This window comes from Triturus cristatus, chromosome 6 (assembly GCF_964204655.1).
Source record: "Triturus cristatus chromosome 6, aTriCri1.1, whole genome shotgun sequence".
NCBI lineage: Eukaryota > Metazoa > Chordata > Amphibia > Caudata > Salamandridae > Triturus > Triturus cristatus.
In genome coordinates this window covers 79,536,445-79,553,388 of record NC_140589.1, presented here as the reverse complement: position 1 = coordinate 79,553,388, position 16,944 = coordinate 79,536,445, and the positions used below count along the sequence as shown (strand labels likewise).

At 49.5% G+C, this 16,944-nt stretch overlaps 1 protein-coding gene across 3 annotated transcripts in view; it reads left to right on the top strand.

Moving 5' to 3' along the window:
- Positions 1-16,944, top strand: part of LOC146813789 (cap-specific mRNA (nucleoside-2'-O-)-methyltransferase 1-like) — a 944,292-nt gene that overhangs the window by 293,243 nt on the left and 634,105 nt on the right. For all 3 annotated transcript variants that reach the window (XM_085610252.1, XM_085610251.1, XM_085610253.1), the window contains one exon: positions 10,965-11,083. In XM_085610252.1, coding sequence (XP_085466378.1) covers positions 10,965-11,083 — 119 coding nt within the window. The remainder of the gene's footprint in view (positions 1-10,964; positions 11,084-16,944) is intronic.

Sequence of the window (16,944 nt, the reverse complement as noted above, 5' to 3'; positions counted from 1 at the left end):
TTTCTTGGGAAAGGTCCAAGCCATCTATCGGACTTTCCCTAGCATTGGGGTTCCGCTGGGAAGTTCCAATGAGGCACTACGTCAGATCGTCCTGCCCTCATTTCCCCCTCTTACCTCGGACGGGTTTGACAAACTTGCTCTGCAAGTTAAATCAGGATCTCCATCTGATCCGGTAAAGCCTGCTCTCTTTCGAGATCAGACCTTTCTGGGGCGCCCTGTGGTGCGCTCCCTTGTCAACCTCTCTCTAGAGTCGGGGGTAGTTCCAGCTAAATGGAAGCAGGCGGTAGTGTCTCCGATCATCAAAAAACCCTCCTTAGACCCGTCTAAGCCTGAAAGTTTTCGCCCCATCTCGCTGCTACCTTGGCCGGCAAAGTTGACAGAGGTCTATGTCAATCTGGCCCTGTCGGAACATCTAGCCCGGACCAACGCCCTGGACCCCACACAGAACGGTTTCCGTGCTGGTCACAGCACGGAGACCGCTCTCCTCGCAATGGTGGAGTATCTGCGTGCTAGGTTGGATGCGGGTCAGACGGCGGCGCTGATATTGTTGGATCTCAGCGCCGCCTTCGACACTGTATCTCATGGCATCCTCCTGCATCGGCTTGAGGAGATCGGTGTCAGTGGTCTGGCGCTGCAGTGGTTCCGCTCCTTCCTGGACAATCGTTCCTTCTGTGTGGCTTTTCCTCCCTTTTTGTCCAGTTTCCAGCCTCTGGCCATGGGGGTTCCGCAAGGGTCTTCGCTAAGTCCCACGTTGTTCAATCTTTGCGTGAGACCGCTGGCTGATGTCGCGAGGCAGTGGGGCCTTACCTTGGTCTCATATGCCGATGACACTCAGCTGGCGGTTACCCTTAGCGGAGATGTCCACCAAGACGCCCCCAGGTTTCAGTCCGGACTGAAGGCGGTGGCTTGCTGGTTGACAGAAAACTGTCTCCAGCTTAATGCCACAAAAACAGAGGTGATGGTTGTAGGGAAGGGTGTGGAGCTCTGGGGCGATCAGTGGTGGCCCTCTGAGCTGGGCCCCACTCCGACCCCAGTGTCGGAGGTGAAAAACCTTGGGGTCTGGTTGGACGCTGGCCTTACCTTTATAGGACATACTAAAAAAACGGCAGCCTGTTGTTCTGGTCTATTAAGAGGTCTTAGACTGGTCCTTAAATACTTTGATGCCCCTACCAGACAGCTTGTAGTCCAGGCTACTATCATCTCTCGCCTGGACTACGCTAGCTCTCTTCTGGTTGGGGCTAATCAGGCTGAGTTAACGCGCCTCCAGCGGGTTCAAAATGCTGCGGCCAGGGCCATTGTTGGCCTACCCAGATTTTGCCCGGTGGCGAATGTCCTTCGCTCTTTGCATTGGCTCCCTGTAAGGAAGCGTATTCTTTTCAAGGTCCTTTGCTTGACTTTTAAGATATTAAGAGGTATAGGCCCTGAAATCCTGTCCAATCTTGTTTCTTTCTATGTTCCCACTCGCAGCCTCCGATCTCAGGGCCAGGCCCTTGCTGTGGTCTCAAGATTTAGACTCTGTCGGATGGGGGGTCGTTCCTTCAGCGTGAAAGCTGCACTAATTTGGAACACCCTCCCAGTTGAAATCCGTCAGTTAGACGATCTGCTTTCTTTCCGAAGAGCTATCAAGACCTTTCTGTTTTAGTTGTCTATTTTAGGCGTCCCTGTTTCTGTTGTGTTGTGTTCCTCCTTGTCTGTGCGCCGGGACGCTCCTTCGCTGGAGTAGCTGTGCGCATAATAAATCAACTTAACATAACATAACATAACATCTGCAAGACCTTCTCAAAGAGGACCCTGAGGGACAGAGAGAAGATTCTCCTTCAGGGACAGGAGAAGCAGAGAACAGGTGGGACTTCTGGGCATGGAGGATCTCCTTCCCCATCCTCTGCCCATGCTTCAGCCACTGGAGGGACCTCCGGGCAGAAAAAGGAGCAGAAACGACGCCTACCGGCCGGAAGATCCCATTCTGCGTCGAGGAGGACGACGGCGAGAGGTACAGCGCCGGTGTGTTCGCCGTCGATCCAGGGCTCTGGATCTCGGCGTCCTCGACGTTCGACGTCGAGAGAGGGGCCGGCGAGACCTAGGACTAGGTCGCCGTCGAAGACTTCACAGTCGACGTCGACACACCATCGACGTCTTACTACGCCCCGCGGACAGCGCCGCTCGCCGTCGAGGCGAGCCCGCTCGTCTCCTTCGCCGTCGACTCCTAGATCGACGACATCGACCCAGAGACACCGGCGAAGGCCGTCGAGACGAAGGAGATCGCCGTCGAGGCGAAGGAGATCGCCGTCGAGGCGAAGGAGATCGCCGTCGAGGCGACATCGCTCACCGTCGACGTCGAGAGGCTCGCCGTCGAGACGAAGGCGCTCGACATCGAGGAAAGACAGGGGACGCCGTTTGCGTTCAACGGCGAGGAGAAGCCGTACGAGGTCGACGCACAGTTCGACATCGAGGACGAGATCACCTGGTACCGCTTCTTCAGTGATTACGATATCCAGTTGTGGATCTAGGAGAGGAGGACGCTCTCCCTCGTTCACTTCAGCCTCTTCACGGGGTAGACCCGCAAAGAAGAGAAAGGTGGACGGAAGTCCGGACAGAGCTAGTCCGGGTTCTCCTGCAAGGGGTGATGGACGGAGTGAGTCTCCAATGGACCCCCTGCCACTGCCCCCTCAGCCTTGGCCTCAGAAGACTCCTACGCCTCCTCCTCCTCCTCCTCCACCTGACCCCTGGCCCCCTGTGGCGCCTCCTAAGCCACCTACGCCACCTCCGCTACCACCGCCTCCGGTGCCACAGCTCCCGCCTTCTCGGCGGCTCCCAGTGGCTCCTAAGAACCCACGCAGACTGAGATCACGCTCTAGATCTCGCCGGCGGTCACGGAGCAGACACAGATCGTCCACTCACACAAGGCATGGACGACGGAGATATAGATCTCGATCCAGAGGCACGAGGTATACGGACTCTTCTGGCACTGGACGGCTTTCCCCCACGTTATCGGAAACACCGCCTACTAGAATCTCGCCAGTGGATGATATTGCCACTTTCCAAGATGTACTGATGAGAGGGGCGGCAAAATTGGGAATCTCAGTGACGGTACCAGTTCCCCCTACCTCTGTGATATTCGAGACATTACACAAGGCGCATCTATCACGCCCCCTCCTCCCTCTGGTTCCAGGTCTGGAGGAACCAGCCATGGAGGTCTTCTTGACACCAGCCGTGGTGAAGTCTGCTCCCTCAAGGTTGCAGAAGAAGTACAGGGCCCCTGATTCGGACGCGGCGTTCCTCAGGGTGGACCCTCCCCCGGACTCTGTCATTGTGGTTGCGGCTAGGAAACAACATTCCACGTCGCCCTCTTCAACAGCTCCTCCGGATAAGGAGAGTCGCAAGATGGACTCCTTGGGGAGGAGGATGTGCTCTACGTCGGCCACGACTATGAAGGCTGCTAGCGCCTCCGCTCTGCTGGGTCGCTATGACCGATCATTATGGGACTCCCTGCAACAGTTTGCTGACTTCCTGCCTAGGGATAAACGGGAAGACTTCCAGGAGGTGTTGAATGAGGGCATGATGGTCTCCAACCAGATCATCAGTGCAGCGGGGGATGTGTCATTGCTGGCGGCCCATGGGTACTGTCATGGAGTACACATGAGGAGACATTCCTGGCTGAGACTTACCTCTCTAAAGCCTGAAGCGCAGCAAAAGATTGCTAACTTACCTTTCTCTGGCACGACGTTGTTCGGGTCTCATGCGGATGACGAAATGGCCCGCATGAAGGCCGAAGCAGAAACCCTGAAGGCTGTGAGGTTGGAAAATCCCAAGGAACAGAAGAAATCATTCCGTTCCTATGGCAGGCGTTATTCTAAACAACGCGGCCAAGGGCGTCAGTCTGGTCAACAACAGCAACACCAGCAACAACAACAGTTCCCGAGGCAGTCCTTCCAAAAGCGCCAGAGGGGCAGAGGACAGCATCAATCCTCGTTGGGGACCAAAGGCCCGGCCGGGTCGAAGCCCTGAAAGGTCACTTCCCCCTAATCCGTTACCCGCTCCGGTGGGGGGAAGTATTCAATACTACCTGGCAGAGTGGAGAACAATAACTCAGGACAAGTGGGTGCTGAATATTGTTTGCAATGGGTACAGTCTTCGTTTCACCAGCCCGCCTCCACAGATCCCACCAGTGCGCTCTCCCTACATGGTGCGAGAGCTCCAGTGGGAGGCGGACATTCTGTTAAAGAAGAAGGCGATAGAGACTGTTCCTTTGAGGCAAAAAGGAAAAGGTCTTTACTCAAGGTGCTTTCTCGTCAGAAAAAAGGACAAGAACGAGTTCAGGCCTATTCTAGATCTGCGTCAAGCAAACAAGTGGATCCGCAGAGAAAAGTTCCGTATGTTCTCCCTGCATCAGATTTACCCTCAGTTGCATCGAGGAGACTGGCTGCGTGCCATAGATCTGCAGGACGCTTACTTTCATGTGCCGATCGCACAAAAGCATCGCAAGTTCCTGAGGTTTCTGGTAGGCAACAACCATTACCAGTATACAGTACTCCCGTTTGGTCTGAAGTCTGCACCAAGGACGTTCTCCAAGTGCATGGCAGTGGTGGCGGCACACTTGCGGAAGAACAAAGTGTTTGTGTATCCATACCTGGACGATTGGCTGATCAAAGCTTCCACGTACCAGGAAGCCCAGTGTCATTTCAACAGGACAGCTGCCTTGCTTCATCGCCTGGGACTGCACATCAACATGACGAAGTCAGTGCCGATCCCTGTGCAGTGTCTCCAGTACTTGGGGGCCTCAGTCAATACTTTGAACGCAAGCGTGTGTCCTTCGGAGGAGAGACGCTTATCTATCCGTTGGAAGGCCCTGCACCTCCTCTCAGCCCACTCTCCTGCAGTGAGGACGGTGGCCTCTTTACTGGGGTCGATGGCTTCATGCATCTTTCTCACCCCCAATGCACGTCTGCATATGAGGCCTCTGCAGGAATGTCTGGAGGATCAATGGGACCAGAGGCGGGGGCGTTGGGAGGACAAGATTCATCTGTCCCAACACGCTCTACAGTCTCTGAAATGGTGGTGCTCCTCAGAGAATGTCTGCAAGGGGACTCCCTTTCACAAGGATATTCCAGTCCAGACCATAGTGACCGATGCGTCTCTCCAGGGCTGGGGAGCGCATTCGGGCCCTCTTCAGATTCAGGGGATATGGTCACAGACGGAGATGACTTACCACATCAACTTTTTGGAACTCAGAGCAGTACACTTGGCCCTGAAGGCGTTCCATCCCTCCTTCAAGACGAACTCCCTGCTAGTTCAGACGGACAATACTACTACCATGTATTACCTCAACAAGCAGGGGGGCTCCCGTTCACGCACGCTGTCTCGGGAGGCACAGACGATCTGGAATTGGCTGGTGGCCAGGAACCTAACGATCACGACAACCCATCTGCCGGGAGTGCAGAATGCCCAAGCCGATGCGCCCAGCAGGCTCGTTCAAGAAAATCACGAGTGGGTGCTAAACGACGACGTGCTAAGAGACGTCTTCGCAGAGTGGCGCACTCCGGATATCGATCTGTTCGCTACGGCAGAAAACAGCAAATGCCGCGACTTCGCGTCCAGGTACTACCAACCAGGGACGCTGGGGAATGCACTATGGATCAGCTGGTCGAACAGCTTTCTCTACGCCTTTCCACCCATTCCCCTGATTCCGGCGGTGCTGATCAAGCTGTCGCAATCCAGAGCCAGGATGATCCTGATTGCTCCGGAGTGGCCGAGGCAATGGTTGTTCACCGACCTTCTTCACCGGTCTGTTCTACCACACCGGCGCCTGCCGTGTCTGCCGGACCTTCTCACGAAATTCGGAGGACAGATGCTTCACCCCAATCTCTCGTCCTTGAGTTTGGCAGCATGGCTCCTGAGCTAGTACAGTATGGACACTTGAACCTACCTCAGGACTGTATGGAGATCTTGAAAAGGCGAAGAGACCGTCTACGAGGACTTCTTACGCCTATAAGTGGAAGAGATTCTGCTTATGGTGCACGGCAAAGGACATTGACCCTACATCCTGTAAAGATGTTATTCTGCCTTATCTGCTGCAGTTAGCTCAATCTGGGCTTAACTTTCAGTCTATTAAAGTTCATCTCGTAGCTTTGACTGCGTATAGAAAGGGCCCTTCCCAAACCTCTGTTTTTCAAATCCCTGTGATTAAAGATTTTTTGGAGGGTTTGCGTAAGGTGTTTCCCCCTGTTAGACGACCTTCTCCACCATGGGAATTGAACGTGGTGTTGTCCAGTATAATGAGGGAGCCTTTTGAGCCTATTCATAAGGCTTCTTTGCAGCATTTGTCCTGGAAGACTGCCTTCCTTGTGGCCATTACATCGGCCAGGAGAGTAAGTGAGATTCAGGCTCTGTGTTGTCAAGAGCCGTATACTGTATTCCATGCTTCTAAAGTGGTAATGCGTACTCATCCTAAGTTTTTACCTAAAGTGATATCTGATTTCCATGTAAATCAAATGATAACTTTGCCTACTTTTTTTCAGCATCCCTCCTCTCCGGCGGAGAGGTCTCTGCATTCACTAGATGTGCGTAGAGTGTTGAAATTCTATCTAGATAAGACAAAAGACATCCGCAGGTCGGATCAACTGTTTGTAAATTATGGTTCGGTAAGAACTGGTCTAGCTACCTCGAAACAGTCCATCTCCAGATGGATTGTGTCCTGTATTCAGCTCTGTTATCAGAAAGCTAATAAGACGTTAGGGGGTAAGCCTACAGCGCATTCGACTAGGGGCAAAGCAGCGACTACAGCTTTGCTTAGGAATGTTCCAATCGCTGACATTTGTAAGGCTGCCACCTGGAAGTCGGTCCACACGTTTACGAAGCATTACTGCCTGGACTCTGATGCTAGGGCAGATGCGCAGGTTGGACAGGCTTTGCTGAGGAATTTGTTTGCACAGTGATTTGTTGGTGTTCGGTTTTTACTCCACCGCTGTTTGTTGGTTGGGATGGGCTTGCCATTCTATTCATAGATTATGACTATACACAGAGATCCCCTACTACAGAAGGAGTAGTTTCTTACCTGTAACTCCAGTTCTGTAGTAGGGGTATCTCTGTTATAGTCATACGCGACCCTCCCTCCTCCCCGGTGGAGTAAACTGACAGTATCAGGCCTGTTGTTATACACCTTCAAAAAGAACTGAAAGTAACTTGCTTTGGCTGTGCATCCTGGGATACCGGGGGTCTCTGGAGAGTTCCTTAAAGGCACGGTATCCTTTTAGCAGACCAATAATGACAGCCTATAGGGCTTGTCTGTCCACCCCTTCCTCTCTATTGTTTAAAGGGATTTTGGTGAAGGGAGTGTGATACAATAAAGGAACATGTCAGATGTGAATAAAAATAACATTTAAACTTTATTTTGGCTTTTGTCTTCACTTCAGAGGAAGTGCTGGCCAGTGCAGCCATATTGTTATTAGGCTGTATTATTTTGTCTGTCTCTTAAGTGTCTTTGCAGGCTTGCAAATGCAGGACAGCTTAAGAGATATTTTGATTGCTCCGGGGTCCCCGCACATGGGCGGGACTATTCATAGATTATGACTATAACAGAGATACCCCTACTACAGAACTGGAGTTACAGGTAAGAAACTACTCCTTCTCACTCTTATCTTCTCTATTCTTCCTGATCTCCTTCACCCATGTGGAAGTGTTCTCCATCCCTTCCACGATGGCCATCGCTTCAACTAGGGAAGGATTCTTTGACAACAGTTTCTCTTGAACACGAACACTGTTAGTGCACCTTACTAACTGATCTCTAACCAGTGAGTCAGAGAGATCGCCAAATTCGCAAGTGCGTGCAAGAGTCTTCAAGGAAGCAACATAGCTCCCTACACGTTCAAAAGGATCCTGAGTTCTGGTAAAGAACTTATGTCTCTCAAGGACCACGTTGATGCGGGGACCAAAATACTTTTCTAGCATGGTCATAGACTCGTACACATCAGCTGGGGAACCATCACCATTACCAATTGGGATAGGATCCATGCTATCGTATATATTTCTTCCTTCAATACCTAAATTGTGGAGGAGGGTGGCTTGTTTTCTAAATGCCGAAAACTTCTCTCCACCTATAGCAACAATATAAGAGTCAAAAAGATTTCTCGACCTTTTCCAAGGGAGAATTGGATCACCTTTTTCTGATAAAAAGGCAGGCGGTTGTGACATGCTCGTTGTTGAAGCCATTGTGATCTAAATTTTCTTTGTAAATGTGTGATGATAGAAATGAATGGGTAACTAGTGAAAGTCCTAACATTCTAGTTCAATTTATGGTGAAACCCAGTTTCTGGGCGCATAAAAAGAAAGGAAATCACTTTTGAGAATGTTAAATGTAAATGACATAAGAGAACTGCCAAAAATCTCAATATGCCAAGATCGTGTTTTATACGAGTCCATGAAGACCTCTCCCTTGTACTGTTCGTTTAACACGCTGTAGTCAACTTTTACATAAAGTTACTTGAAAAAATAAAAATTGCCGTAGTTTCTTCCGTGTTGTCAGGGTAACTGACAACAAGATGGCCGCTGGGATGATGTGGCAACGTGGAGACGTGCGTTCCAATACTTGCGGTCAGGAAGGGAGCGCGCAGAAAGAACTTCAACAGCGCAGAGCAGGGAAGCTCATGGAAAGCAGCTCGAGAGTAAGGAATCAACGGTGTGGCATAGTCCAATCTCACAATAGCAGGCATCTGCGAGAGTCTTGAGTCCAAAGTGTAGACGTCGCGAACCGATGAAATTCAAGCAGGGGAATTGGTGCTGTAAGCGTTGCCTGTCCCTAATCAGGTAAAGTCTACTCGTCGCCAGTGTAATGATGAGCTAGATCCTTTCATAGTTGAGAAGAGATGATTTATTCAGGATCAAAACGAAGGTAGTACAACAGCACCAACCGATCAGCCATCGTCCCAGCTCTGGAATGGATGATTCATGACACGCATGCATCACTCCATTCCATGACATGGGCAGGGTTCTAAAGAGTACTGTACATGGCTTACAGATTACAACAGCGGTCGACCTTGAATCTGGGGAACCGGCTCAAGTCTCAGCAATGACGCTGAGCATCCTGTGATTCTGGGAAAAATCACTTAATCTCCCCGTGCCTAACAAAAATGATTGTGTCCTCATGTAACTAACTGGTGCTATGTAAAGCGTTCTGATACCTAATACCGGGTCAAGTTCGCACTATATAAAACTCTGAAGAAGAAAAAAAAAATGTGCCCATCTTAGTATTGCGCAGTCAGCTATGTGGGCTATTGATCATGATTTTATAATTCATTTTTTTCCTGAATCTTTCATCTTAAAAGATGCTTCCTTTGGATAGTCTTCTGCAAACTATTTGACTGAGAAATGAGAGGCAATGTCTTGCCTCACCTTCTCCTAGGAAGGAAGGAGAGCAGAACGTCAGAGAAAGATTATGTGGACACTCCTTATGGGGCAGCAAACGGCTTTGCCTACCTAGAGGATTACATTGAAGGCTAGTATTCTTAACTTCTAAAGAAAAGCCTCCATTTAGGAACAGTTCCTGCTCCACAACTTCTTAAGCAGCTTCTAACGCAGTTATGAAGGAGGGAAGGGATAGCCAACACTCTAGTAACATATTCAAAACTATGGAAAATATTTGTTTTCTCCTACTGAATATAATTTAGGAATAATCTCAGAGTACCATCCAAGCTCAGGATCTTGTTTGGAAATCTGCCTTACTCGACTTAGATGTAAAAATAGTGTACACCTTGCCTCCCATTCATGTGATTCACAACTGATTGACAAAGTGGAGAAGTGTAGCTCACTGGTTAGAGGAGGCATACCCTGAAGCAGAGGTCTGACCCGGTACCAGGGTTCGATTCCCGACGCGGCAGGGTCTGGAGCCCAATTGTCCACGGACTCGATAATTCTCGCTTCGGTGCCTACTCTAAGCACGAGTTCACACTATGCAGCTCTGGGCAACAAGCTTGCTTAATCTCCACAACGGCCCCCCGCGGCGGGATGCCTGGCTTTCACCTTGGGGATGCCCAGTACGGGTTATCTCACAGGGAAAAACCAGGACGGGTTCCCAATGCAAGCGCCGAGATGCCCAAGGGTAATTTGAGCGCTATATAAGACCGCACATACATACATACATACATACATACATACAATTTGGGCTGCAGCAGTTTAATTTTGGTATCCTTCTATGACTCGAGTATCTGCTCTTGGAAACATGTGGATTTTGCTTTGGAATATATTAATAGTGCCAGCTGGTATGAAAAATTACACCTGATTTAAAAATATAATAATCATGTATCTGCAACCACTGATCATTTAAAAAAAATGTTTTTTCTGCTTTAGATAGTCTGCCATTCATGTTGACAGAACATGAGGTGTCCTTCTTGTTGGAAATTTTAATGATGCACCATGCATTTAGGTGTTTACTTTTTGATCCCATGGCTTCCTGTGATATTAATTATTTTTAAATTGAAGACATTCTATGCTTAGAATTCAAATCATTGTGATAGTGAGTTACAGGCACCCTTTTACATAAAAGCTGTAATCTATTTCAGGGAGACTTTCACATTTTGTCTTATTTCATTCTGAATGTTGCCTTCTCAGTGGAATCATGCTGTTTTACATCAGATCTTTTAGGAAGTTTAGATGGACCTTTATAGGTTAGGTTCTGGAAGAGCCCTCAAGTTCGAGCTGAGAATACAAAGTCACTTTCTTCTAGGGATAAGGTGAGCCAAGCTACCAGTATTGCTTGACCACAGTATCTGTTGGATGACATCTTGTATACTGCCTACACATGCTGGTAAGACATTGCTATTGTCCGATTACTAATGGTTGAGTTTTGACCAAGTTTGCCACCAGAGGAAAACAAAATTTAGCTTTCATATGTAAGGCAGCTTTTTTTAGAGCTGGTTAATATTGTCTCATGGAGTGTGCATTAGGAAGCTAATGCCTAGCTCTTCTCTTGGCAGGTGAGGGCGGCGTAGATGGCGATGGAGACATCACTCGTCCTGAAAACATCTCTGCATTCCGTAACTTTGTATTGGACAACACAGATCGCAAAGGAGTGCACTTTTTAATGGCAGATGGGGTATGTTCTCTATTCTCTATTTCAAATAGTGGTGGGATGCCACCCTACACTAGGTGACAAATGTGTTTAAACAAATGTCCCGTACACACGTTAGGTAAAATGGTTCAAAACAATGTATATCAACAATAATTATTTCGTGTTTGAGCAAAAATTGAAGACCGGGTCGACAAACAATAGTTGATTTATCCGTTTTATATAATATGGACCTCCTTCAAGAGGAAAACACCAAGAAGAAACCAGCCGACACGTGTTTCGTCAAGCGGGTAGTCACCCGTGACTCTTCAGTGCTGGGGATAACAAAGCAAAACATGGTACAGTACAATTTTCAAAATGATATATTTTCACAATAAATAGCGGCAAGGAAAAGTGGCGTGAAAAAAACACCTCCAGGTGAGTGGAAAAACCTTATAAGTAATGTGGAAAGAGCAAAATTATGTGACTTCACACAACTGGAAGAAAAAGACCAATAGTGAAGTGGGAAAAACATTATTATTTCCATTATAGTAAAGAAAACTGGATAAAAGGAAAAAAAGAGAGGAAAAAATGAGAGAGTGGGATGAGGAAAAAGGACGGAAAAGTTGTCTAAGCATAAATAACAGTAAAATTATTGGAAAAAAATGTATACATTGCGTGTATTGACACGAATCCATAAGAACGGCGAAACGTGAGTGGTAGGTGAGTGAGTGCAGGCACACGTTGCAACTCTAATGAATGCAGGCACAAAGACCAAAACATCAAAACAGACATATTTGGGGAAAATCAATAAATTGGCCAAAATTGCAACTCGAGCAGATCATTGTGAAGAAGAACACTTATTCTCATGAAACACTGAATAGTTTCCTGTAAATAAAGGAGAAAATCGTTTGGACCAAAAACTTAAGAAATTCCTTAGCATGACTAATAAAATAGCAAAATGAAAAGAAATGAGCAGCATTCTCTCGAAAAAATTAATTAGTCATGCACTCGAAAACAATAATGAAGTTACTTGTAACAATGGTAAAGATCTTCGTGCCAAGAATACATGAGGTTCATCAACATAACAGAAAAGGCTGACATTTGCAAAATATTTCCAAGCGAAAAAAAGGAGGCCTATGCGAAAGTTAAAGAACGTTTAAAGAGAAAGGAAAAACTGCTGTAGAAGATAGAAATAAGAAGACAAAGTAAAAAGGAGCATAGCATAAGGTTGGAGAAATTAATCCATTGAAATGGCTAAGGCAGAAGAGTTAAAAAATATCTGAAAAGTGTCAAAATATGCGGGATCTGTGGGAGGATATGACAGGAAATAAGTGTCAATAGGGAAAAATGCACGGTGTACAACAGAAGTAAGGACCTCGTAAGAGGGGACCAAAAAAGGGAAAAAAAGGGGGGTCGACATTCACCGGTGAACCGGTGATAATTCCAACCCGGTTCGAAAATGGGTAATTGACGTAGGAGAGCGGCCAGTAGTGGCATAAATAAAGTTGACGAGGCTCCCATAAATATCAGGAGCAGTCGAAGACGGGCGTGTACAACCGTCTACAAGGAAAACTGTCGGGTCAAAAAGAGGAGAAAGGGAAAATTAACCAAAGAGGGAAACACGCCTAATATTAGTCTTAGGTCGTGATTCTATGCTTGCACTTACCTGCAGAAGCAGTACGAGGGGACGTTCCTTTGGTCTTTCCGGATGCGAAAGGAGCAAATGTTGCCATGCCCCCGTCATTAAATGCGAGGAGGAGGGGCGGAGGCACAAAAAATGAACTAGAGCGCTAGACCTGAATCCGGATGACCCGGAAGTGTATCGGGATCCGGGATGGTCCAGGTGGTAAAAATGAAAAAAGGACCGAATATCGTATAACTGAAAATGTAGCGGGTGGACTGTCCACTAATGTGGGGAAATGGAAAACGAGCAGAATGTAAAAGTGTGAAAGGTATAAGTCAATCAATCAATCAACAAAGCTTTATTTCGACACGTGATGTCATAAAAGCACAAAGCACATAAAAACAATTACAAATTCATTATTTTTAAAACATGTCGTAAAAAATCCAATTTGAAATGTACAATAAATATCTAAAAATGTATTAAATTTCGCAGCTTTGGGGATTAAAAACAATATTATAAAAAGTTTTAATTAAAACTGCTAGATTTTTGCCTGATTAGCCATGCCCAACCTAGGAATTTGGCCACTCCACAAACTAGGGTGGTATTAGTGGTGGTTTTAAGGATTCGCATAGCGACAATGTGATCCCTTGTTCCTAATAGTAAACAGACAGGTTTAAGCCATTTTGTCCTGGGTGATGGATAGGCTGGGCATGCAAAGAAGAAGTGGGAGACGCTTTCAATGACACCAGGACAGAATGGACAGTCAGGGAGGGTCTTGTGGGGGGGTTTCCACTTACTAGTATGGTTGCGTAATGGGAGCGCCCCGAACCTAAACTGGATAAAAAGTGACCTGTCTCTGGGTTTAGTAATAAAGTCAAGGTATGGCTCTAAGAGGATAGTTGACTTGTGTTGATAAAAAGCCTCTGTGAGCCTTCCAATGTTGGGATCTCTTTGTTCCGAGGCATCCACCCATGCCCAATAGGCTCGATTAACCTCGGTCTTCGATAATGGTTCCCCCACTGACCAATCAGTTGTAAGGCCGGTTGCAATCAGGAGTTTTTTTGTGTTTGCAAGCCACTCAATTTTTTTTTTTTTTTTTTTTTTTTTTTTAAAAACCTTTATTCGGATATTTCAGATACACAGCTATTCAGCCGACAACCCGGAGGTTCGGCAGCTCGTCTGTCAACATATGCAGTCTGTTGTAGCGTTCAATCAGGAGAGGAAAGAAGGTTTCAGTTTTTTAAATAAAACATAACAAGCAAGGCAATATGCATCATGCGTTCGCGTCAGGTCCCACCGGTGAGGCGGCCCCATATCCAACATCAGAGCAATCCTCAAGTGCGGAGGGGAGGGAGAGGCAGAGGCACTAACTTTCTATCGGATGTAACCAGTAAATCTCAAGTCGGAAGTGGGGCTAGGGGGAAAGGTGCTCCTCTGGTGGGTCAGTGGCCGGAGGCAGGCAGATGTACCCCCTATACTGGTTCCAGCCCCCCCACACCTTATGCCATTTCTTGGGCCTCCCCCGTGCACAATACACAGTTTTCTCCCGAAACATGCACCAGTCCATGTTATCCTTCCATGCAGCCAGGGTGGGCGGGCTAGGGGATCCCCACAATCGTGCAATATCCCGCTTAGCCACCATATTACCAAGGGTCACCCATTGAGTCTGCGCCGCATCGTAGTCAGCAGGGCCCCACACGTTCAGGAGACAGCGCCGCGCCTCTGAGTGCAAAACAATACCCGTGACCTCCTGCATCACAACGTGAATCTGCTTCCACAATTCCGCAATCACACCACACTCCCATATAATGTGCAGAAAGGTGCCCACCATCCCGCAGCCCCTCTTACACAGCCCATCCTCGGAGAAACCCATGTGGACCAACCGGGGGCCAGTGACGTAGACTCTGTGAAGTATCTTAAGCTGGACCAGCCGCAACCTGGCGGGGATGGCAACCTCTTTCGGGGAGGAGACAGCGTACTGCCAGTCCTCATCGTCCAGCTCAAGACCGTCTCTAGTCCACTGGTCCCGCACCCCCAGGAGGAGATCGGTACGGACGTTCACCAGCTTTTTGTATATGAGGGAGATTGTGCTCTCCGGCACATGGCCGTCTAGGATCCGGTCCTCCAACGGGGAGGATTCGGGCACCTTCAGACCGCAGAGCATGGCGTACCTGCGCGTACCGGAAGTATTCCGTGCCCTCTAGCGCGTATTCCGTCTGCAGTTCCGTAAATGACTTAATCCGCCCCTTGGCCAGCATGTCCCCCACCCTGGAGATACCAATCAGGTCCCATTTGTCGAAACCCTTAGAATGCCAGAGTTTCCCCAGCATGTCCGAGTCAAACAACGGAGTGGCCAGTGTGAGTCTATCCTTCCACCCCAGGGAGTTCGTGACCGCCTTCCACACGTGCACCGCCACCCCGATCGGCCCCGTGAGGGACCCAGCCGGGGCCCTTGAATAAAGTGCTCTATGGTAGCCACCACCCCGCAGCAGCCACCGGTCCATAGCAAAGCCAGGGCTAAGCGCAGGACCATAGACTCCGTGATTGATCGCGCTCAGTTGGGAGGCCCAATAGTATCTCCGGATGTCGGGGAGCGCGATACCCCCGTCGTACCAAGGGAGAGTTAATTTTGCTATCGCTATACGCGGGCGGCCGTCCCACAGCAGCGAACGCTGTAGACTCTCGACCTCCCGAAAGTAACTGGCCGGAACCAGCTCCTGGGTGTTCTGCAGGGCATAGAGGAAGCGGGGAAGCGACATCATTTTAAATAACGCCGCACGACCGAGGAGGGAAAGCGGCAGCCGCCTCCAGCCTGTCACGTCCCGCCGCAGGCGCGCCAGCGGAGGGAGCAGGTTTCGCTCATACCGTACCGTGGGGTCGGCTGAAATATAGATCCCAAGATACAGAAACCCCTCCCGGGCGATCTGGATCGGGCAATTCCGCGGGGGAATCGGAGCGTCTCCACACAGGGCATACAGATATGACTTGCCCCAGTTGATGGTGAGCCCCGAGTTCCTCCCGAAGGAAGTCAAGATGTCGCAGACAACTATAAGGGACTTCCGGGGTGAGGTAAGATAGAGCAGAATGTCGTCGGCATAGAGGGAAATGCGGTCTTCGTGGTCGGGGGACCAGCGAATCCCCCTCACGTCTGGGTGCCACCGTATCCATGCCGCTAGCGGCTCAAGGGCGAGAGCGAACAACAGCGGCGAGAGGGGACAACCCTGCCTGGTACCTCTTCCCAAGTCGAAGGGGCTGGAGGCCCTCCCGTTAACCGCAACTTTGGCGAGAGGTCCTTCGTATAAGAGCCTCACCCAGCCCACAAATCCGGGCCCGAAGCCGAACTTCGCGAGCGCGGCCCACAAATAAGCCCACTCAACCGTGTCGAATGCCATCGTTGCGTCGAGTGCAGCCACCACGGCCGGTTCCCGCATCGTCTCGACCCGTGCGATCACCCCATGAATACGCCGGAGATTCAACGCAGTATTACGATGTGGGATGAATCCAGATTGGTCGGGGTGGATCAGGTCACCGACCACCCTGACTAGCCGATTTGCGAGGATTTTAGCAAGGATCTTCGGCTCAGCATTAAGGAGCGAGATCGGCCTGTACGAACTGCACCTGTTTCTAGGCTTGCCATCTTTATGGATGACCACAATCGTTGCCAGACGCTGGTCAAGCGGGAGACAACCCGTCGCCCGCGCCTCCACAAACATGGCTCGTAAGTGCGGAGCGATCTTGTCCGGCTGGAGTTTATAGAGCTCAATGGGCAGACCATTCGGACCCGAGGCCTTGCCCGGACGCAAAGAACGGATCGCCCCCGCAATCTCATCGACCGTGATGTCGCCATCAAGATCGTCCCTGTCCACGTCGGAGAGACAGGGCAGGGCGAGATCGCGCAGGAGTGCACATGAATCCTCCACTGGCCTGTCCGACACGGATGTGTAGACAGTGTGGAAGTAGTCCGCAAAGCACTGAACTATGCCATCCGGCTCCGTGATCGTGACGCCATCCTCCGTCACTAGGTCCGGGACCACTCGATTGACCCTCTCCTTCTTATCTAGCCACGCGATCAATTTCCCGGCCTTGTCACCTACGTCGTACAGACGGCCCCGCTGTTCCCTACTCTGAGCCTTGGCTGCGTCAGTCACGAGGGCCCTGTATTCCGATTGCTTAAGGCTCAATTTGTGCAGCGCCTCCTCCGTGACCTCCCCTTCCAGGGCCAGCTCTAGATCTGCGATCTCCGCCTCAAGCTGGGCGACCTCCGCGTCTCTCCGACGCTTGG